This window comes from Eretmochelys imbricata, chromosome 12, assembly GCF_965152235.1.
Source record: "Eretmochelys imbricata isolate rEreImb1 chromosome 12, rEreImb1.hap1, whole genome shotgun sequence".
Classification (NCBI taxonomy): domain Eukaryota; kingdom Metazoa; phylum Chordata; order Testudines; family Cheloniidae; genus Eretmochelys; species Eretmochelys imbricata.
In genome coordinates, this window is record NC_135583.1 from 2,452,588 (window position 1) to 2,473,337 (window position 20,750).

The 20,750-nt window shown below is 55.3% G+C and overlaps 2 protein-coding genes across 9 annotated transcripts in view; one reads left to right on the forward strand and one right to left on the reverse strand.

The window, feature by feature from the left end:
• The window catches only part of ACD (ACD shelterin complex subunit and telomerase recruitment factor), a 45,614-nt gene extending 31,627 nt beyond the window's left edge, over positions 1-13,987 (forward strand). For 5 of the 8 annotated variants that reach the window (XM_077830725.1, XM_077830719.1, XM_077830722.1 and 2 more), the window contains 10 exons: positions 2,116-2,195; positions 5,133-5,177; positions 5,942-6,027; positions 7,352-7,515; positions 7,934-8,021; positions 8,631-8,708; positions 8,822-8,917; positions 10,208-11,067; positions 12,000-12,076; positions 13,044-13,987. In XM_077830725.1, the coding sequence (XP_077686851.1) occupies positions 2,116-2,195; positions 5,133-5,177; positions 5,942-6,027; positions 7,352-7,515; positions 7,934-8,021; positions 8,631-8,708; positions 8,822-8,917; positions 10,208-11,067; positions 12,000-12,076; positions 13,044-13,104 (1,635 nt within the window). In that variant the 3' untranslated portion in view covers positions 13,105-13,987. The remainder of the gene's footprint in view (positions 1-2,115; positions 2,196-5,132; positions 5,178-5,941; positions 6,028-7,351; positions 7,516-7,933; positions 8,022-8,630; positions 8,709-8,821; positions 8,918-10,207; positions 11,068-11,999; positions 12,077-13,043) is intronic. The other 3 variants (XM_077830723.1, XM_077830724.1, XM_077830721.1) reach the window with 3 other exon arrangements.
• An 88-nt stretch (positions 13,988-14,075) lies between these two features.
• Positions 14,076-20,750, reverse strand: part of CARMIL2 (capping protein regulator and myosin 1 linker 2) — a 139,302-nt gene continuing 132,627 nt past the window's right edge. Inside the window, exons 38-40 of the mRNA XM_077830718.1 lie at positions 18,918-19,025; positions 16,310-16,426; positions 14,076-15,906 (exon numbers count right to left, since the gene is read on the reverse strand). Coding sequence (XP_077686844.1) covers positions 15,752-15,906; positions 16,310-16,426; positions 18,918-19,025 — 380 coding nt within the window. The 3' untranslated portion in view covers positions 14,076-15,751. The remainder of the gene's footprint in view (positions 15,907-16,309; positions 16,427-18,917; positions 19,026-20,750) is intronic.

The following is a 20,750-nucleotide window of genomic DNA, read 5'->3' on the forward strand; positions in this document are numbered from 1 at the left end:
GCACCACCTGGGTATGGAATATTCTGGAGGGCATGGGATGGAGATGGGAGTGCAGCCCCCAGTTGCTGACCGTTCTGGATGGGAGTAGGGGCTTCCTCACATAGACTGTTCTGGGGTGCCACCTGGGCACAGAAAGTCCTGGGAAGGGTGAGGGGGGTGGAGGGCATGGCAACGCAGCATGTCTGATATGGAGCGGGCCTCGATGGGATGTGGAGAGACAGTGGCGGCCCATGAGTGTGTTACATTATGGATGGATGTGGGAAAGAACCAGTGAGTATCAGAGAACATTTGGAATGAGGAGACAGCATAGATCATTATGGATGTGGTGGGATGAGGTATGGAACGTGGGGGATGGGGCACGGAATGTGGGGGGATGGCGTAGGGGTGGGGGACAGGATGGGGCAGGTCACATGGGGGATCGGCAGGTGGGGCATGGCATGTCGGGGATTGGGGGGGGGGGCGGTCCTTCATCTGTTTTACAGAAACTTTTTGTGCATTCCAGACCTGAGGGACTGGGTACCTGGGAGGGTTGAGATCTCTGGAGAGGTCTGCATCCTGGTGTCGCGGGAGCCTGACTCCAAGCTCCCCATGCATACCCATGCCTTACTTGTGGGGATGAAAGGCAAGGGTCCAGTGACTTAGGGTATCATAGAATCATAGAATATCAGGATTCGAAGGGACCTCAGGAGGTCATCTAGTCCAACCCCCTGCTCAAAGCAGGACCAATCCCCAATTTTTGCTCCAAATCCCTAAATGGCCCCCTCAAGGATTGAACTCACAACCCTGGGTTTAGCAGGCCAATGCTTAAACCACTGAGCTAACCCTCCCCCAATAGGTAGGGGCAGTGCCAGGCTCTGGAGAACTGCCCCTCAGAAAATGGGGTTTGTGAGGGGAGGGAGGATGTGGTGGCTGGAGGAAGCAGGCACTCCCAATCCCATTACACCCTCAGTTCCTTGGTGCCTGTGTCATAATGCCCGCCCCATGATGAGGTGACTGCTTGTCCCCTGCTCCTCCACTTGCAGCCCAGGAGCTTTCCCAGAATCCTTTGCAGCAGTTGCCCAAGAGCTTTCTAGGCACTCCTGGGCCTGTCTCCCCCGTGGGGTCCGTCCCTCGGCGAGGGGCTGGCCAGGGGGTGCATCGGCTTGCTCCAGCCTGGCTTGTCAAACTGGCCTGAGGCTTAGGGTGACCAGACAGCAAGTGTGAAAAATCGGGACAGGGGTGGGGGGGTAATAGGCACCTATATAAGAGAGAGAGCCCCAAATATTGGGATTGTCCCTTTAAAATTGGGACATCTGGTCTCCTTACTGAGGCTGGAGCGGGCGCGGGCCCTACCCTAGAGAGGGAGATGGTCTGCAGATGACTAGGCTGTACACGTGGAGGGGGCGGACGGGGACAGGCAGTGCTCAGAGGTTTGTGACTTGAGCCTGAGCAGCCCAAGCCTTTCACGCTCCAAAAAACACAGCGGGGAGGTTTGTGGATGCCCCAGCTAGAGCCGAGGGGAGGGAAGGGGTGCGTGGATGTGTTTGCTTGCAGTATATTATTCAGCCTCTAGTGTCAGGGGTGTGTGGTTGGTTGTGGTACATGTATTCAGACACTAGATGTGTGCGTGTGCATATGTTGTTTAGACAGTGGTGTGTGTTAGCTTGCCGTACGTTATTCCGGCACTGGGGTTTGGCTTTGTGGCACGCTATTCAGATACGGGGCGGGGGGTGCTAGCTTTCGGTATGTTGTTCAGCCACTAGAGGTCTCTGTGCCATCAGGCGCCCTGGCAACCAGGCCGGGGCGGCTGGGCCGGGGCTGTGGGACGGCCATCCACTGGGGGCAGGCTGTTATCCCGCATAGCGAGGGGGAGCCCCAGAGAGGACTGAGGCGAGAGGGCCCCCTCTCCTGCTCGCTCCAGCCTGTGACCTGCAGCGGCCACGGCCCCCCACCCTTCGCGTACCCCTCATTTGCTGAGGGGCCTGGTGGAGACACTCCCATTGCTCCCTAGGCTCCTACCCTCCAGTGCCCGGGGGGGGGGGGGGGGGCTGAGGAGGAGCCCAGAGCCGGTGCCGGGGGGAGCAGGTGGCTTTGCTGTGCACCCCACGCCTGACACTGCCTGTCCGTCCTTTCCAGGAGGAGTGCGAGTTCTACCTGTCCGTCCATCAGTTCATCGTGTTGCCCTTGCAGAGGCAGAGGATGGAGGCGCTGAACTGGTAAGGCCCTCTGCTTGTGCGGCACCTGCCAGCGCGCACTTCCCCCCTCGCTGAGTTTGCAGCTGAGGATGGGGACCCCAGGGGGATCCCACACCCCCAAGGCAAAGCCAAGAGATTGCAAACGGTGCATCAGCTGGCCTGTGTGTTGCATGGTTGTGCACGGGGTTGATGCCAGAAAGACCCTAGTATCGCACCCTCCAACTTCTAATTTTGTCACCCCCCCTCACCTCTAGGAGCTTGTGGGGTTAGCAGCAGCCAGCTTCTCTTCACACACACCCACCCACCCACCCCCCCCGCCCCCCCGGGAGAAGGAAGCCAGAGGGGTAGTGCAGCTCTCGGTGCACTGGGGTGAGAGCTGCAGGGGTGCACCAGCCATCTGCTTACAGGGGAAGAGGTTAGGCCTCTTGCTTGTGCTGAGGGATCAGGTTGTTCGCAGCATATCCAGCAGCTCTGATTGACTCTCTTCTTCTCCTGCCTGCAGGAGACAGGGAATGGGGGAGGGCAGCTGATAGCTGGGGATTTCCCTGGAGAGCAGGGTTCTTCCCTGCAGGCCTGTCACAGAGACAGAAAACCACCCTCTGTGTGGGAACTGCATAGAGTTGGTGGGTCTGGGATCCCATCTGCCTCTTTACCCCTCAGAGGCCCTGCGGCAGCGCACCTCACTCAGTCTCCATGCAGCTCACGGCATGGCCATTTCTTGCAAATTTATGGTGGGTCATGGAATTGAGGCCCTGGCTGCAGATGCTGTGAAAAGCTTCACCCATCATATGCTTTTTGGAAAGCAAAATAAATATGTGAGAAACTCTTCCCAGACAAGGCTCTGGCTGGATGGCAGGTTTGCTAAACTGCATGCTCAAACTCCTAGCTCTTCCGGGGATGATATTTTTGTGCCTTTGCTATGGTCTTGAAAGGAGTAACTATCATTCACCATTTTCACAGATAAGCTACATGCTTGCAGAAGATCACTGTAGGCAGAGCGGGGCATAGAGCCCAGGTGTCAAACAGAGCGGAGTTAAGTTTCAACCACTTTGCCACACAACCTTCCATAAGGAACTTCTCCAGTGAGATGCTTTTGTGACCCACACTAACACAGTACAGGACTGGGTCACCCTTTAGCAAGTAGACCATGTACAGAGGTCTGAGTCTACTACTGCTTCCATGCTAAGAGATGTGGTCCTTCAGGTCAAGTGGGTGAGCCTCTTATTTTTACATCCAGCGATCCCAGGTCTGTTCCTGACAGAGCACCTGAGCAGTGGCGCTGGGCTGGGCTCTCTCACCACAATCTTCTCTGAGGCTGGAAACAGAAACTTAGAATCCTAGGGCCAGGTTCTCAAAGTGTTTTTAGGCACTGAACATCCATTTATTTCAATGGGAGTTAGGCACCTAAATACCTTTTGGGGATCTCAGCCTGAATGCCTAGTGTCCCCTTGCAGTCCCTCAAATACTTGGAGTCAGACTTGGGTTGCGGTCTTTTTAACTTCCTCTGCAGCATGAGAAGTGGAGATCATCTGGTCATATCTCACTTAATCAATCTCCTGCCGCTGCCGGGGCCTCAGATATTGATTCACCTAGGTCCATCCTGTTCTCTGCCTGTGGCCCCCAGTAGTTTAGTCTCCTGATGACTGTAATACTTTGATGTAATTATGGTTGTTGGATTTACTGTGCAAGTGGCTGGGTGTTTCGGTGGCCTATGATAGAGAGGAGATGGGACTAGAAGATGGTCCCCTCTGGCTTTGAACTCCAGAACATTACGATTTATGTACCCCGCTAGCAATACGTGATGGGCCGGTCCATAGCTTGGTAGCTCTTCAGGGCAGGCACTGTGTCTTACTCTGTGGCTGTACAGTGCCCAGCCCAACGGGGCTCTGATCTCAGTTGGGTTCTCTATTGCGAGCTCCCGCCCAAGAGGCTAAAACCGCCTCATTCGCTATTTGAGAGAGTTGGCCATAGGGTGGTGCGCTCGCACACAGTGGGGTGCGCACAGAGGGCAGAATTTAGAAGACAGACTAAAAATCACAATTGAATCTTAAAACTCATGATTTTGGGGCTAATTTTATAGAATCATAGAAACAGGCTGGAAGGGACTTCAAGGGGATCACCTAGGCCAGCCCCCTGCCCTGAGGCAGGACCAAGCAAACCTAGTCCAACCTGTTCTTAAACCTCCAGCGACAGGGATTGCACAACCTCCCTTGGGCATATTGCAGAATTTAACTACCCTGAGAGTTAGAAAGTTTTTCTAATATCTAACCTACATCTCCCTGGCTGCAGATTAAGCCCATCACTTCACTGGGCATGGAGAGCAATTGATCACCATCCTCTTTATAACACTCCTTAACATCATGAAGACTGTAATGAGGGCCTCACTCAGTCTTTTCTCCAGGCTAAAGATGCCCAGTTGTTTTAACCTTTCCTCACAGGCCAGGTGTTCTAACCCTTTTTGGGGTGTCTGACTCATGGGCTTTGAACCTGCAGGGCTGGCCATTCTGCGCTCCCTGCAGAACCCCTTAGTACTTCTCTGGCCCAGCTGCTTGGGCACTGCAGAGGTTGAAGGCATGTAGTCAGTCATTGAGACTTTCACTAGCCCCCTGTGTGTTGGTTCTCTAAACCCCTTATATGCTCCGTGTCCCTGTTTTTCCCTGGGGGCTCTCTGTAGCTCTAAACTGCTGTTCTCCCCCTGGCTTTAATCACATCACCCTTGGAGGAACTGCACTGATATGAGCCAGTCTGCCAGAGGGAGATACTGTGCAAGTTAGATGTGGTTGTCTTTATGACCATCCCATGTGTTCTAGCTCATCTGCTCTTTTGGGGAGGGGATGAGGGAAGGGGGAGATGAAGCCTTCAGGGAAATAGCGCTGCTTGCTATAGCGAGGGCAGTGCCTTGTGTGGGCATGTGGGGTAGGCTGCTGCACCGGTAATCAAGACTCTTTGTTGTTCCAGTAATCAGGAGCCCTCGATCCTCCAGAAGATAAAGGAACTGTGGCAGTGAGTACATGGCCCAGTTATGGCGCCATTTTCCCGACTTGCCGAGATCTGTGCTAGATCAGGGCATGGGTAGTGCTGACTAGTGAAAGGAGGTGCATGTTTACACAGCTTCCAGTGTGTGGGACTCCTGTGTCACAGGCTGTGATTGAGCTTGGCAGGAGTCACCAAAAAAACGCTGGTTTTCATGGCTGAGCGTGTTCATAGTTGGGATGAAATGTTAAGGTGTGAGCCCTCGTGCTTCAGGGCGTGAGGAAACTTCCCCTACTGGCCATGTATTCCTCCTGAGTGAGCAGTGGCTCGGAGGGGTAGAGGGACCATTGCCTTTGCTTGTGAATGGCTCCCTTAGGGCGCAGGAAGGCAGCTCCTGCTCTGCTGAGACCATGCCTTACAACTTCCACTGCTCACCTCCTGTTTGGGGTTTGTTGCTGAAGAGCAGCACGCTCCCTGCTTCATATCCCCGAAGAGGGAGTTGGGCTGAAACAATAGGGTTAGCTCCCCTGTGTCTCAGTACAAGAATCGCACCCGGAAGTGTAGGGCTAGCGCATTCCTGGAAAGGCCCATCTCCTCGAAGTGCACTGCTTTGCTTGTAGCAAATTGGTATAGTGAGCCTGCCAGAGTGAAATTGCTCAGAGAGAGAGGCCAGGCCTGTGGCTCTGATTCCCACAGGGGCTCAGTCTTGGGGCACTCCCCCTGGCTCTGGTTTCCCTGTTGGGCCGGGGGGCACTGCATGAGCTTTGTAAGGTTTTCTGTCATGTGCTGGCCAGGGAAGATGTCTGGAGCCTGACCCTGGGATCTGTGGTGTTTGACTGTTGCAGGAGAGGCCTCACCCTGAAGACCATTTCCTCCTCAGGTATGGTGGGCATGGTGATCGGAGAGGCTGAAGGGTGCGGGGGGGTGGTGGTGTTGACCTGTGTGAAATTAGTTGGTGGATCTCAATTCTCAGTTCACCTTACACAGACCTCTGCCACAATGGCACTAACTGCCCGCCTCGTCAGCCATCCCAGCAAGGAGTTGGATGTGGTTTAAAGACTGACCTGTGCTCCGGAGCTGTCTGCTCTGGGCGGGGCTGAGGCGTGCTGGCTGAACGGCATGGGCAGTGCGCCCTGATGCTGCCAGGGCTCTCGGTGGATAAACAGGACTGAGGGCTTTGGGGCTGTCAGTGCAGCTACTAAACCCACTGAAAACACGGAGCCCGGGATCCTTGCCCTCATCTGTGCTGCAGTCAGAGAACCACTCTGGAGCAAAGGGCTGTAAACCCAGTCAGGCCAGGGGGAGGCCCTTAGTCTTCACTAAGCGCAGGGAGTTCGGCCTGAGGATTTGCTTGCCGCATTTGGCCACACTACACTGGTATCCAAAAGAGGTGTGTTTTCCCTGAGGTCAGCCTGCTCTGCCCAGCCTTCCCTCTGGCACTGGGTGGCTGCCTGTGGAACTCTCAGCAGCACGAAATGGTCTTAAGAGTTTGGTTAATAAACAGCCCAGATTCATATTAACTCCCCCGGCCCAGAAGTGATGTCCTTGCTGGTGAAAGGGGCCTGACCAACAGCCCTGGCACTGGCCATCCTGTGTGCCTTCACAGAGCATGGGCAGTGCCCCCTTCTACCTCGCTCCTACACAGGAGTGCCACGTCACTGCACTGATTATAACTCTGCTCCTGTTGGGCAGCCTCTGACTCGTCTGCATTCTAATGAATCAGCCCCTTGCCTCTCTGTGACAGGCAGCAAAGCGGCTGGCACGAGGCCGTGGTGTGCTGTGGGCGCCTGTCCATCAGGAACTGCACTGAGACGCCCCCATCCTGGCTCTTAGCACCCCTGCTGTTCCAGTCCTGGGTCTTCCTGGAGCCAAAACTAACACACAGCTGAGGGCTCGGAGCAGACCCCATCCAAACTCTTCTTGCCTTCCCCAGTGCCTTTGGGTTGCCCCCTTCTGCCCCAGAGCCGGCGGCATTTCGTGCTCAGTAATTCTTGAGCGGTACATCCTTTGCAAAGTGCTTTGGTGATCCTGTGTGATGGAAGGTGCTGTGGGAATGTAAGACAAGTTTGTTGCTAGGAGCAGAAAGGAAGTACTGAGAGCTGTTGGTACAAAATAGCTTCTCCAGGTTCTCTGTGTGTGTCACAGCTAGGCTCTGGGCTTGCGGCCTCGGGCCTGTTGACGTGGGCACATCTGTCTCCCTATAGGGACCTCGGTGTCTCAGTTAATGATCGACATAGGGCAGAGACGGCTCAAGGTTTTGAAGCAGAATGTCGAGGATTGCCTGGATTTACTGGACCCAAGTGAGGTGCCAGCCATAGGGGAGAGGCTCCCTGTCACCAACTGGGAGGCAGAGCGCAAGAGAGAGGAGGTCAGTCCTGGCTGCCAGCCTGCCCTGGCTGTGCGTGTGTCCAGTGATCTGGTTCGGGGCCAGGTGGGGTTGAGGGGCGATGGTGGGGCTCTTCTCGCAGAAGAAAAAGGTAAATCCTTCGACCTTGGGAGGGAAGGACCCAGTTGGAGGGAGTGAGGGTGGCTCTTGCTGTGGCATACAGGCTTTTGGCATTTCTTGGGATAGTGCTGCATTGCGTCGGGTTCCCAGAGCTCACGCGGGATGCTCAGACCTAAGAGTTAAAATCAGCTCTTCCGGGCTCACTCTCCTGGTCTGGGGAAGAGCTGCTGGTTTTCCCAGTGATGCTAGGAGCCCCAGGGATGGGTCAGTGTGCCGGGCTGCCTGGACTCCCTGTCCATCTGTCTGTGGAATAGAAGCTGGCTAACAGTTCTCTTTTCAGCTGAGTAAGGACGTCTTTACAGTACCAGCCAACTTCCTGGTGATCAGCCCAGAGGAGAAGGAGGCGATTCGTGATGCCTGCCTGGCAGGTTAGTGCCACAGCCATACCTACAGGACGCAGACTGTGCACAACAGTCTGCTGTTTCTGGGCTTGGGCTCTGCCTGAGCGCCTTGCAGACCTGATTTTGAGAACTGCAGGCTCTCAGTCAGAGCTCCCTGCGTGTTAGCAGGCTCCCCGCTGGCTGGGGCTCTCCAGAAGCGTGCCCAGGTCTCAGTGAGGCACCCTCTGCCTGACACTCTCTCCGCTCCCATCCCTCATGAGCTTTCTGCACCAACTGGGTCTGCCTCTCAGGGGTGGCTCTGGAATGGGGGCAGGGCTCCCGAGCCGCATGGTTCAGTCAGGCCCTGCCTGCAGGGCTGCGCTCTCTGGGGATGTTGGTCCACGTGGCGTGGGATGGCAACTGGCATTCCAGTCCCTGGCCTGGTCCTTCACAGATGCAGCTAGAATGAGATGCTGCCTCTAGCCAGGGGATTTGCGAACCCTGTAATCATCCCCAGTGGAGACTGGGGGGCTGCAGTGGAGCTCTGCCCTGAGGGTCCTTGTGGTTCTGAGGGGGGGGCTTTAGGCTGCTCTCGGGGAATGAGCTGAGTCAGCGAGAGGCACCCAGAGTGTGACGGCAACCCCCCTTTTCCTGCAGGAGCTCCTCACACTGTTCCTGGGGGTAGCTGCCTTGACAGGGACCCGGATGACAGTAGCGTAGTGTCATGCCCCAATGGTGAGTAGAGGAACCTGAGCCAGTGGCCACTGTTCCTTGCTGAGGCCTTTCGCCTGGCCTGCAGTTCTCCAATCTGTAGGGCTGCAGTCTAATTTCATTCTCGCTTTTGGCAGACCCTAGTGCGATGTCCCGAAGTTTGGACGTATCCCTGGATAATCCCTGGGACAAGCTTCAGTCAGTGTCCGTGACTCTGTCATCCTCCTTGGAAGGTGAGTGCACACATTTCCCTACCGCATCTCCTGTTGCAAGTGGAGAGCGTCTTTCCTTCTCTCTCTGTGTCTGTACACCCGGTATCTTACACCTTCTGGAGATACAGGGTCAGACAGGAAGAATTGTGTGCTCACGTGCACGCGCACGCAATTTATAAGCCTTGTTACCACCATCACACTTGAAATTGCACACTCAGTTCTGCACACGCAGTTCTTAAAATGTGGCCCATGATGTGTGCACGTGCAGGGGATGAGGATGGTTTTCAGGAAGGTGCAGCCTGAATCTCTTTGATGTATTCAGGTGCCTGTTTGTGTGTGTGAGAGCGTTTGCCAGTCCACCCATCTGCATGCACCAAGGGTGATAGACTTTATCTCCCCCCATGAATGGCTGATGCCCTTGCACAATATTGGTGGTACCTGTATCATGGTAGTGCCTAGGGACCACCGGAGATCAACACCCCATTGTGCTAGGTGCTGTACAGACACAGAGTAATAGACTAACTCAACAAGACAGACACAGGCTGGGGGCGGAGGATAGCGGGCGGAGTGAGCAGCGGGATCAGTGACAGAAGCTGGGACAGGATCAGCTAAACGGAAAAACACCAGAAGGGAGAGGGGATGTGGAATGAGTCGGGGCGGGGCAGCCTGTACAGCAGGGAGAGACTCTGTGAGGGAGGGTGTTGGTGCAAACAGCCAATCAGCACGGAGGAGAAAATGCCCAATAGAACCTGGATAAGACACTTGAAGGACACCTCCGGTAGCCAAGAGTTGCTGTAGCAGAACCAACGAGGAGTCCTTGTGGCACCTTAGAGACTAACACGTTTATGTGGGCATAAGCTTTCATGGGTTAGAACCCACTTCATCAGATGCATGGAGTGGAAAAGACAGTAGCCGGTATATATACATACTACATGAAAAGATGGGAGTTGCCTTACCAAGTCGGGGGTCAGTCTAACAAGACAATTCAATTAACAGTAGAATACCAAGGGAGGAAAAATCACTTTTGTAGTGGTAATGAGGGTGGCCAATTTCAAACAGCTGACAAGAAGGTGCGAGTAACAGTAGGGGGAAATCTAGTTTTTGTAATAACCCATCCACTCTCAGTCTTTATTCAGGCCTAACCTTCTCCTGCCAACTTTGCCATCACTGGCCCCTGTGGATAGTTCCCCTTTGGAATTGTCCTTCTCCAGCTGCCTTCCCAGCCCCAGAGAGGTGGGACAGGCTCTGCCCATGCTGCTGTCTCCTGCCCTCGTCCACAGAGAAAGTTGTGTTTTGTTCTCTTTTTGTCAGAGAAGTCCATTATCCAGCCCAGCCTGCCAAGCACACAAGAGGCCCAGCTGGCCAGCTCTGCAGAGGAGGCAGCTATCACGCAGCCTGACAGCAACACCCCAGATTTCTTGGAGCCTTCCAGCCAGAAGTCCCCTTCTACCTTATCCCAGGGTGAACCAGTGAAGACTGTATCCCCATCACTGCTGTCCTACAGCAGTACACGTGCCCCAGAGGTTGCCAGTCAAGGAACAGCTGCTGCCACATTCCAGAGGGCACCACATGTGGACAAAAACCGTGATGCCAGCCATGACATTCCCTGCGGCCAGCCATCTGGGGCTTTCCAAACCAATCTGTGCCCTTTCTCTCCTGCTCTTCCTATTTTGGGCAGCATCAACAGCAGAGCAGCACCCCCTGCAGATGGAGGGCAGGCTGATTGTGGTGGCGTGGCTTCCCTCCCAGATGTGGGGAACAGTGGTCTGACAAGCTCTGAAGGGGACACTGAGCTAGGGAGTGGAGCTGGGGGAAAAGATCTGTGCAGGAGCAGGCAGCACAGGGTGACTAAGAGAAAGCTGCTGGTGGATGACGATAAGGTCCATGGCCAGGTTTTGCCCAGCCCAGGCAAAACCCATCAGAGAGCACAGAGGAAACCTCCCCATGCGGATGTGCCCATGGAGGACTTGCGCTGCATGGACAGGAAGATAGTGGGCCAGAACCCAGGTATGGAGTTGGTGAGTGCTCAGAGAGCCAAGAAGAGCAGGCAGGAGCAGGCCGGGCCAGCTCAGGAGCCTGCACTGCCTGGGGACCCGGAGGGGCTGCCAGGAAGGGGGAATGAGACAGCTGCAGTCGGGAGCATGGCTACATCCAGGCCAGGCCAGCAACAGGTAAAGATTCAGAGGCTCATTGTCACTTCTTAGTTTTGTCTTAGTGTCCCACAGTCTCCTGTCTCCCAGCCCCAAGGCCCTGCCTTGTAGCCACCAGCCTTCCAGCTGAGAAGAAAAGGGAAGGGCTCCCTCTGAGGCTGTCTGCCTCTCCCTTGCTGGGCCTGAGCTTTCTTCCCCTGCAACAGTCCTGCTCCAGGAGCAAGGGGTCTGTGTCAGCCCACGTCTCCAGGGAACTGCCCTCTGCCAGGCATTCCCAATAGTAGCCATTGCTCCTGTGCCAGACAGTAGACAGCCATGTCCATGGTGGGAAGGTGGGAAAAGCCTGTTGTGACCATGTGGTTGGGGAAGGGGGAGGCAGAAGCCACATGCAGCGGGATTTGGAGGAGCTAGTCAGAGCGCAGGGGTGAGAGTACAGAGAACACACTCCAGCACTTGCTACAAGTCACCTCCTGGGCTCCCAGATGGAGACGGGGTCCTAAACAACCAAGGAAATCCTCCAGCTCTCTTAAGTAATTAACTCAGTAACGTGTGAAAGAGGCCCTGCCATGCTGCACATGCTGAAGTAGGCTCAATCTTACAGCACAAGGCCCCCTCCTTGGAGGGGATCAGTCATTGTTTCAGGGGACCTCTCCTTAAGGTTGGTGTCTGTTTCGGGAGGCTTTCACTCCAGGGCTGCGCCAAGCACTCAGGGTAACTCAGATTTCCAAGAGAATCCCCTGCTCCTGCATGCTGGCTTGCCCAGAACTCTTGTCTTTCCCTGAGGACATCTAGTGTCCTGGTTCCACTGGGTAAACGCGCATGAAACCAGCTCCTGAGCCAGGAGAGCTGGTGGGGAAGAAAGCTATGCCCGGAGCGCTGCATGGGCTGGGGATATTTTTGAGCTGTGATGTTTAACATAGATTGAACCAAATTGTCTTCCTTCCCTCCACAAGTATGTGAAAACAACCCCGTTTCAATACACCTACAAGGCACCAACACCAGATCTCTGTGCCCGAGTGAACTCCACCAGGTGAGTGCGGTGCGTGGGTCTCCCAGACGGGGCACACCCCAGCTAAGTGGGCTTCTCAAATTCCCTTTGCACCTCATAAGCTGCTCTGCATCCTGTCCAAAGCAGCTGGCACGGCTCCAGAGACCCTATTGCCGGTACAGCTGAGGCGAGAGCTGCGCCGGTCCCCCTTAGATTTCACTCCCATCCACCAGCTCCCTCTGACAACAGCTTGGGCCGCAGTGCCATGCTGCTGTCGGGGAGCTGCACTTGCATAGCCCCTATGAACCCAACCTGTGGGTCTCTGGCCATGCAGTGACTGACACTGCTGTGAGCTGGGTCCCCACTGCTTCACTAGGCGGTGGGCTCTCAAACCAAGCCAGTGTGGTTCACACTGTAATACAGAGATTGACTCATGGCCCTCTCCCCTCCCAGTTGCGGTTATCAACATGTGGGTGGTAAGTATGGCAGTTCTCGCCTGTGGGGCGTAGAACTGGAGCGCTAACCCATGTTCCCTCTCTGAGAACACTAATCGCACTTGATTTGTCTCTTCATTACACAGCTTAATTCCTCCCACCTGCAGTGTTCCCCTGCCCACTGGTTCCCTTCCACCCTGGACATACTGTCAGTACCTTGTTCCTTTCTCCCCTCATGGGCAGCTGGCAGTCCCAGCTCTTGGCCAGCTCTAGTAAAGGCAGCCAGGCTGACTCCTGGTTTGAGCTGCTCTTACAGTCCTTGGCAATGAGTGCTTGGACCCTTGTCAAAGTAGCTGAAGAGAAGCCGTGGCGCCATGTGACCAGCCTCTTTGGGGATTACCAGTCACTGCTGTGTGGAGCACAGCTTGGGCACAGCTGCTCTGGGGTCTCGCTCAGGGGCTCCCTCGGCAGAGTACAGCATTGTTCTGGATGGCAGCCGAGCCCTGCGGTAGGTAAGCACAGCAGCTGCACAGCAGCCGTCCCATTCTCACTCGTGCTCATGTTTTGGTTGACAGGATCTCGAAGGCGATGCTGCGGTGGGCCTGCTGGGTGATCACCAAAGCTGAGCAGCCCTGAGGCCCTGGTGGAGTTCCAACGTGCTATTCAGAGGTTCTCCTGTTCTTGTTCACAGCTTACCCAAAGGGAAGAGCATGACTCGATATCCCTACAGAGTAGGCTCTCTGGGGCCAAAAGGAAGGTCCGTTGGCACTCAAGCTACCCAAAAGGCACTCCAATCCCCACAACTCCAGCCCAGACTCTTGGAATAGCTACTGTGCCGTATGCTGGGAGTCCCCTGCCACAGTGGGGGCAGCTGAAGGGCTGTGGCTGCTGCAGGGAAGCAGCATGTGTGACCCTTTGCTGGCATGGTGTGACACTGCTGAATTTCAGGCTTAGCTATGGCTGGGAGGGGCAACTGGTTTTCTTCCTGTGCTCCACGGACAAGGGCTGGTGTAGGGAAAGTCAGATAGACAGGATACCTTGCTGTGGGATATTCTGCTCTCCCTCCTCCCTACAATCACCTCTTCAGCATGTTAAACCCCAGCTGGAAAGCAATGCCCTTCAGCGCTCTGCCTGTCCCGCACACCTGCCCGGTCTGTTATTTGTCAAGGAATGCAATGAGCGGGGATAGGAGCAGGCATCTCAAAAGCACATGCAGAGCACCTATGAGCAAGAGGCTTGCTACATCTCCTTACAACCTGCAGCATCCCTTAACTGGGCTAATGCCCCAGCCCTAGGCTCCAGCCAGAGGAGTTCCCATGTTGTAGCAGAGGTTAGGAAAGCACTGGTAGCGTTCCTTATCTGCAGCAGTGCACCCCTCTACCAGTTGCAACTCTGGAGTCAATGCAGTAGTGTGGTCTTTTAATGCTTTGTTTGATTAGGTTCCTGCTCCATTTGTTACAAAATATTTCACATGGTTTATGCTTTGGAAATGAAAAATAAAAAGTTGTCTGTTTTTAAATACATGGCTCTGATAGAATATCCTCATCCCCCCCCACACATCAAGTGCAGCAAGGGCCATGCTGCGCAGCTGGAGGGGGAAGCAAAGGGACCTCTGTTCACAACACAAATACAGCATCCTTTGCTCTGCTTGGTGCTGGTGGAGGCTGTGGGCCTAGTTGAGCTACAGGCAGGTACTGTCTGTCAGAGGAGTGGGAACAGCTGTGTATGTGAAATAGCAGGGCTAAGGAAGTTTTGTTGCCTTAAGATAGTGGCTCCTAAACAGGGAGGGTGGTGGGGGGAGAGGTGTGGAGGAACATGGGTGGGGGGGGATGCAGAGAGGGAGTACCCCACCCCCAGCTGCAGCTCTGGTCTTAGCCCCTGGCAGCAGCCCTGATTGCCAGCCCCACCCCCAGCTCTGACCATGGCTCTGGGGACAACACAGATGGGGGGGAGGGGGCTGATGTAAAACGTTTGGGGACCACTGCCTGAGGCTGTGAGCCTGGGGACAGAATTACTTGTATTTTTGGCTGCCGAATTTTGATCCAGACTCTAAATTAAATAAATTCTAGCCCTTGTGCTGGTAACAAAAACCTTAGCCAAGACCCAGATGTGACTGATGTGTCAAGCCTGCAGCCAGCTGGAACCAAGAGCGGGACAGGTCTGAAGAGCTCCATTCCTCGCAGCAGCTTCAATTTAACTATTTCCCAGCAGCTCATCTTTGCAGACCCTGAGTTCCTGTGCTTATCAAACCATCCCCCCCACACACACACCTGTCCAGCTGCCTAAACCTGCTGCTGCTTCAGAGCAGTTGCTCAGTTTCTGTGTCCAGTTCTGCAGTATGCTGAAATGATGGGGCACCTGAAATAAATGCACCGGCAGGAGAAACACACAGGGAGCTACACATCTGGGATTAGTCATGTTCACATTTTAATCAAACCCTCCAGGTTTGTTTTTTTGACTGACTGAGCAGTGCCCCAGAATTTCCAGCTGCCATGGTGGAGCGGAGCAGAACGCAGAACCAGCATGTACAGAGCACATGGGCTGTGCCTTCAGCCCAAACCCCTGTTGCTGGAAGTGGAGGATCTGCTTGAGTAAGAATGGCAGGTTTTGTATACAGGTTAAATCAAACTGACAGCATGCACCCAGACTAATGGTTGGAGGGGAATGACCTGTTCTGGGCCCCAGAAGAAAGACAGATTGCTCTGTATTGAATAGGTTTGGATGTGAGTATCACACCCTGCCTGAAAACCACCTAACACAGCTTTGCACAGCCCTGTTGTTCTGGGGCTGTATAATACAAGGCAAGTTCCCATGTATGGCACACACACACAAGCCACTGGCCCATAGCTGTGCACGCATCCACAGAGCCAGATGCTCCAGGAAAAGCTTAGGCTGGTGGCAAACTCAGCTACTGGCTTTTGGCATCTCTGTTTTAGGCAGCTGGAGCTTGTGTAAAGCCAGCTGTGCGCAGTATGAGACTAGCAGAGGGTAGTGGGAGCTGGAAAGGGGGTTCTCTTGTAGATCGTTCAGGAATTGTTAGCAGCCCCCCCAGTGGGGCCAGGCTCTGGTCTGTCCCCATTTCCATAGGCAGCGCTGATGATCTACACCTGGGAGCACGAAGGGATGGGGAGCAGGCTGGGGGCCTCCTCCCCCATCTCCCCGCTGCCTGGGCCATGGTGCCCTGCACTGCACAGGTGCTTAAGCTGCTATTGCAAATTATAACCCTTCAGCTTGCACTCGGTCGCAGTGGTTTATTGGAAATGACAGCGGGTGGCAGCCCCCACTAACTCATTGTCCCTGGGGGGCTGCTGGCAGGTCTGGAGCCACTGCTCTTTGGTGTATGGCTGTTCTGTGCATTTTCAACCAGTTGTTCCACGGCTTGCGGCCACTGCCCCTGCAGTTCGGCTGTGGCCCTGTGCTCGTCCTGTGGCAGAGAATCTGGGGAAGGGGCCACAAACACAGCATGAGTGAGGGTCACAACAGCATTACTAACCGTAGAGCAACAAAGGGAGCCGGGAGCTGCAGCTCAGTAGGAGGGGAGAGGCCTGTCTGGCTGCTTTAGCCTCTGTGCACCTGTCCCCACAGGGCCAGATTCTCCCCTTTACACCAGTGTAACTGCACTGGCCTCAGGGTGGCCACTCCCACCTCACATTAGTCGGGGGGAGAGCAGGATCAGGCGGGGGGCAGCACGCAGGTGTAGGGAAGAGGCGTGGACCGGGCCTGGGGGGAGGCCAGGCAAGCACCAGCAGGAGGTGCCGGGGCAATGCGGAAGGGGCAAGGGCTCTGAGTTGGTGCGGGTGCCATGCCCTGTGCCCATGCTGTAGGGCTAGCCCATCCTTACCCTTCAGTGGTGCCGGGGGCCTGGGTGTGCTGCTCCCTGCCCCATCCACCAGGGAGTTGGGTTGAGGTTTCCGTTTCAGGACTGGCGAGCGCTGCAGGCGGAGGGGGATTTTTACACCTGGAGGAAATACAGCAGTGTGATGTTACCAGCTGGGGGGGCCCACTGGCGGGGCACGGGGCCCGTGCAGGAGCCTAGGCCACCTCTATTCCTGCTGTTGCAGCACCAATGTCAACAGCACTAAAGCAGATTTGAAGTGGGCTCTGGCCCCTTTCTTCTTGGAGCTCGCAGCTGGGGTCTGGCAGGCTTGGAGGGGTGCACGGGTGTGCGCGCTCGTGTAACCCATGGGCCTAATAGGGCGATCCCTCTTTACGAGACCCATTGCGGGAGGCAGGCGTGAGCTGTGTCTGGGTCACTGTTGCTAGGCAGATTAAGCATGCCACATCCAGAAGCTTCTGGAATGGGGGGTGGTAGTTTTGGGTCTGCTCCCCCAGGGTCCCTGGTGCAGGGTCAGGCTCCCTGCGGGCAAGCAGTCAGAACGGCGGCTTTGCAGAAGGCCACGGGCCCCGGGTGAGTTGGGAGAAGCTGAGCAGGAAGCAGGCTGGTGTCCCAAACGCTGAAGCGTTTTGTAGCCGGTTCGTGGTCTTGTGACCCCTCTAACAGGGAAGCCTGGGCAAGGCACATTATAGCCAGGGAAACTGGGAGGGAAAAATCACTTCTGTTTTAATTGTCCGTGTGGAATGTTGTTTTGATTTTAGTCAAACTGTTCCCGTTAACTTGTCTCAACTAGTCTGAGGCACCAGCTTTTCTTTAAATGTGATGGGGGAAAGAGTCATTTCTATTTTGCTATTCTCAGCTTTGTATTTTCTTGTAACAGGGTTTTCCTTAACCAACCACTCAGTTACGTGTCTAGATTTAAACAGTCAGCTGACTGGCTCGCAGTGCTTTCTGCAGGGGATGAGTCTGCCTGGATTCCAACTGAAGATTCCTACAAGCAAGGGGAGGGAAGATGTTTTAGACTCAGCAAACTGTCTAGATTTGGTTATCAAAGACTCCGAGGCTTAGGTGAACAAAACCTAAGCTTTTGGGAACTCTCAGGTTCTTCTCGCTGTATTTCTGTGGGGACTAAACTGTTCAGATTTTAATTTGTTGTTTTTATTTATGTATAACTGTGAAGGTAATGTCTGTGGGTTATAACATAGCCATGTGATGTCATAAAAAATAGATTTGTTTATCATAAGATTTTATAAAGTTACTTAATTAAATTCCTCTTTAGTTCCTTTTGGGACTTGAATGTGGGGAGGTTGACCCTGTGCAGTCCTTGCTGAAAATCCTTCTAGACTGACCTCTGGGCTCCAGCTACTTTCTGGGGGAGTGGGGGTTTTTGTTGGCACTGGAGGAGGGTAATGAAGTGAACTCTAGCCCACCAAAGGTTACAAATCGCTCGCTCGCAGGGAGTCTGACCCCACAACAGGAACCCTATGGGAGCAGACCCAAAACTACCACCCCCAATTCCAGAAGCTTCTGGATGTGGCATGCTCAATCTGCCTAGCAACAATGACCCAGACACAGCTCACTCCTGCCTCCCGCAATGGGTCTCGTAAAGAGATATCGCCCTATTAGGCCCAGGGGTTACACACACAAGGTTTCAGAGCGCAGTTACAAACCAACAAAGAGGCCTGGGGCACCTTATAGACTTTATCCGACAAAGTGGGTGTTCACCCCTGAAAGCTTATGCTCCAGTACGTCTGTTAGTCTATTAGGTGCCATAGGAGTCTCTGTGGCTTTTACAGATCCAGACTAACACGGCTGCCCCTCTGATACTAGTTACAAACCAAGTGAGTGTCGCTGCTGGGCGCGAGCAAAACGTCCCCTAGGCTGGGCACCTTATCTGGCGCGTTTCTGAGCTCCGCTGAGTGACCTGCCTTTTTAAAAAAAACCCAACAACAACAACAACAAACACCGCACAGGTTTCAGAGCTGTTTGCGCTGGCGGATGCTGGCTCAGGGCAAAGCCACAGATGCTTGGGGAGAGCTCTGCTGCACTAGTGACTGTCACTGTACCCGGGGGCAGCGGGGTAAATGCGTGCGCTGCTGGGTCACGGGGCACCCAGCTACCCAGTTTGCATTCGCACAGCTAGGTACCCATGGGCACTGCTACCCTGTGGGAAAATCAGCCCCTGTTGTTTCAGGCCCAGCATGCCTCTGCCAGTTCAGGAGCATTTCATTTAGGTGCGCAGGAATTACACCAGGTCAGAACCATAGACTCGTAGGACTGGAAAGGACCTCGAGAGGTCTCTAGTCCAGGCCCCTGCCCTCCTGGCAGGACTAAGTACTCCCTAGACCATCCCTGACAGCGGTTTGTCTAACCTGCTCCTAAAAATCTCCAATGAAGGAGATGCCACAACCTCCCTAGGCAATTTGTTCCAGTGCTGAACCGCCCTGACAGAATGTCCAACCTAAACAGCCCTTGCTGCAATTTAGCCCCACTGCTTCTTGTCCTGCCCTCATGTAGGGAGCTGGCTGAGCAGCCGCTCGCAGGTGGTGCTTGCATGCCCTGGACACACCCGCACCAGGAGGAGCTCGGGCCCCAGGGCGCTCCCCACACTTACTCTCCAGAGAAGCCGTGCAGCCCTGATCCCTGAGCTGTTCTTCGTGAACAGAAACGGCGCGCCTGGTGGCCACGTTTTTCAGCCGAGGCTTGGGTTTCAGGCGATTGTCTGAAAAGAAGAGGAGACTGTCTCAGAGAAGCGGCTGCCTCGAGCGGAGCCTGCTCGGTCACTCTGCTGCTGCCAGTCCACCCTTGGGGGGATTCTCCGCCTGGGTCATGCTAACCTGGCATCCTGGCTTTCCTTTTGCTGTGCCACAAACATTAACCCCTTCTGAGCCCACTCCGGCTGCATGAACAAGCCGCCCCTGCACAGGGGTGGGAGCAACTAGGGAACCCGCCCACTCCAATGCCTGCAAAGCAGAACTGAATCCAGCTTGCAGGGCTGCTGCTGAGGCCTTTCCGGGACCAATGCAAAGGGAGAAACAACCAGGACACAGCCCGAGCCGCCCTGCCACCAGCCAGTCCCCAGGCACCCACTGCAAAAGGGTTTGGAATGCCCCTGCTGGCAACACGTGGCTCTCGGCTACTCTGCACACAGCCAGGGACGGAGCCCAGCCCTGCTGCCTGCAGGACCTAGCAGCTGCTCCACACACCCCACTGGCACCAGGTAAATCAGGTTTCCGGTTAATTTACCTAACTTCACTTAACAGGAGTAGAAGTGGCCACACAGGGGCTTGCCCTATATCAGAGGTGGGCGAACTACGGCCCGTGGGACCATCCTGCCCAGCCCCTGAGCTCCCGGCCAGGGAGGCTAGCCCCTGGCCCCTCCCCCGCTGTCTCTCCTTCTCCGCCGCTGCGCCAGCCATGCGGCTTGTGCCCACCCACCTCCCAGGCTTTCCAATAAGCCTGTCCTGCCGCTCTGAGTGGCATGGTAAGGGAGAGGGGGGCAGTCAGGGGGGGTAGTTGGATGGGGCAGAGGTTCGGGGGGGCGGTCAGGAGACGTGGGGGTTGGATGGGGGTGGGGTCCTGTCAGGGGGCAGGGGTGTGGATAGGTGTCGGGGTAGTCAGGGGACAGGGAGCGGGGGGGGTTGGATGGGTTGGGATCCCAGGGGCACGGATAGGGGTGTGGGGGTCCCGGGAGAGGGGGGTCAGGGGGGGTTGGATGGGTCGGGTGTTCTGAGGGAGGCAGTAAGTGGGAGAAGGCGGTTAGGGGGCAGGGGCCAGGCTGTTTGGGGAGGCACAGCCTTCCCTACCCGGCCCTCCATACCGTTTCACAACCCCGATGTGGCCCTCGCGCCAAGAAGTTTGCCCGCCCCTGCCCTATATCCAACATCACTGGAACCAGTGCCAGCACTGTGCGTGGGCAGGGCCTACAAGCAGGGGTTGCTGCTTTTCACGTCCACGGTCTCTGCAGGGCCCACCCAGTCCCAGCCGAGGGAGCTAGAGTCTATAGCGTCACTGACGGTCAATGGGACTGGCTGGGGTATCACTAGGGACACTGAGAGGGAACTGGACGCTCTGCTCCCATGCTGCAGCTGATGGGCCAGCAGTCACCAAACCCATCATTCTCCTTATTAACTGAGCACCCGGGCCCTGGACCCAATGCCCCACCAAGCCCAGAGCAGCACTGAACTCCCCTGTTTCGATGCCAAGGCAAGTTGCACTGGCTGGAGAGCTACCTGGCTCGGGGTGAGAACACTCTGCATGCGAGGTTGATGGGCGACTGCGTCTGTCAGCCTCACTACCATTGCCCGAGGCGATGGCTCTCCAGAGCCATAAGCGATCTCTGCACTAGGGGAGTTACTGCTACAGGCCCCAGAGTACAGCCAGGGAAGGGAATAAGCATCCTGTAGGCACTGCATGGCACTGTTCGAATGGCGGGTGGGGTGGGGGG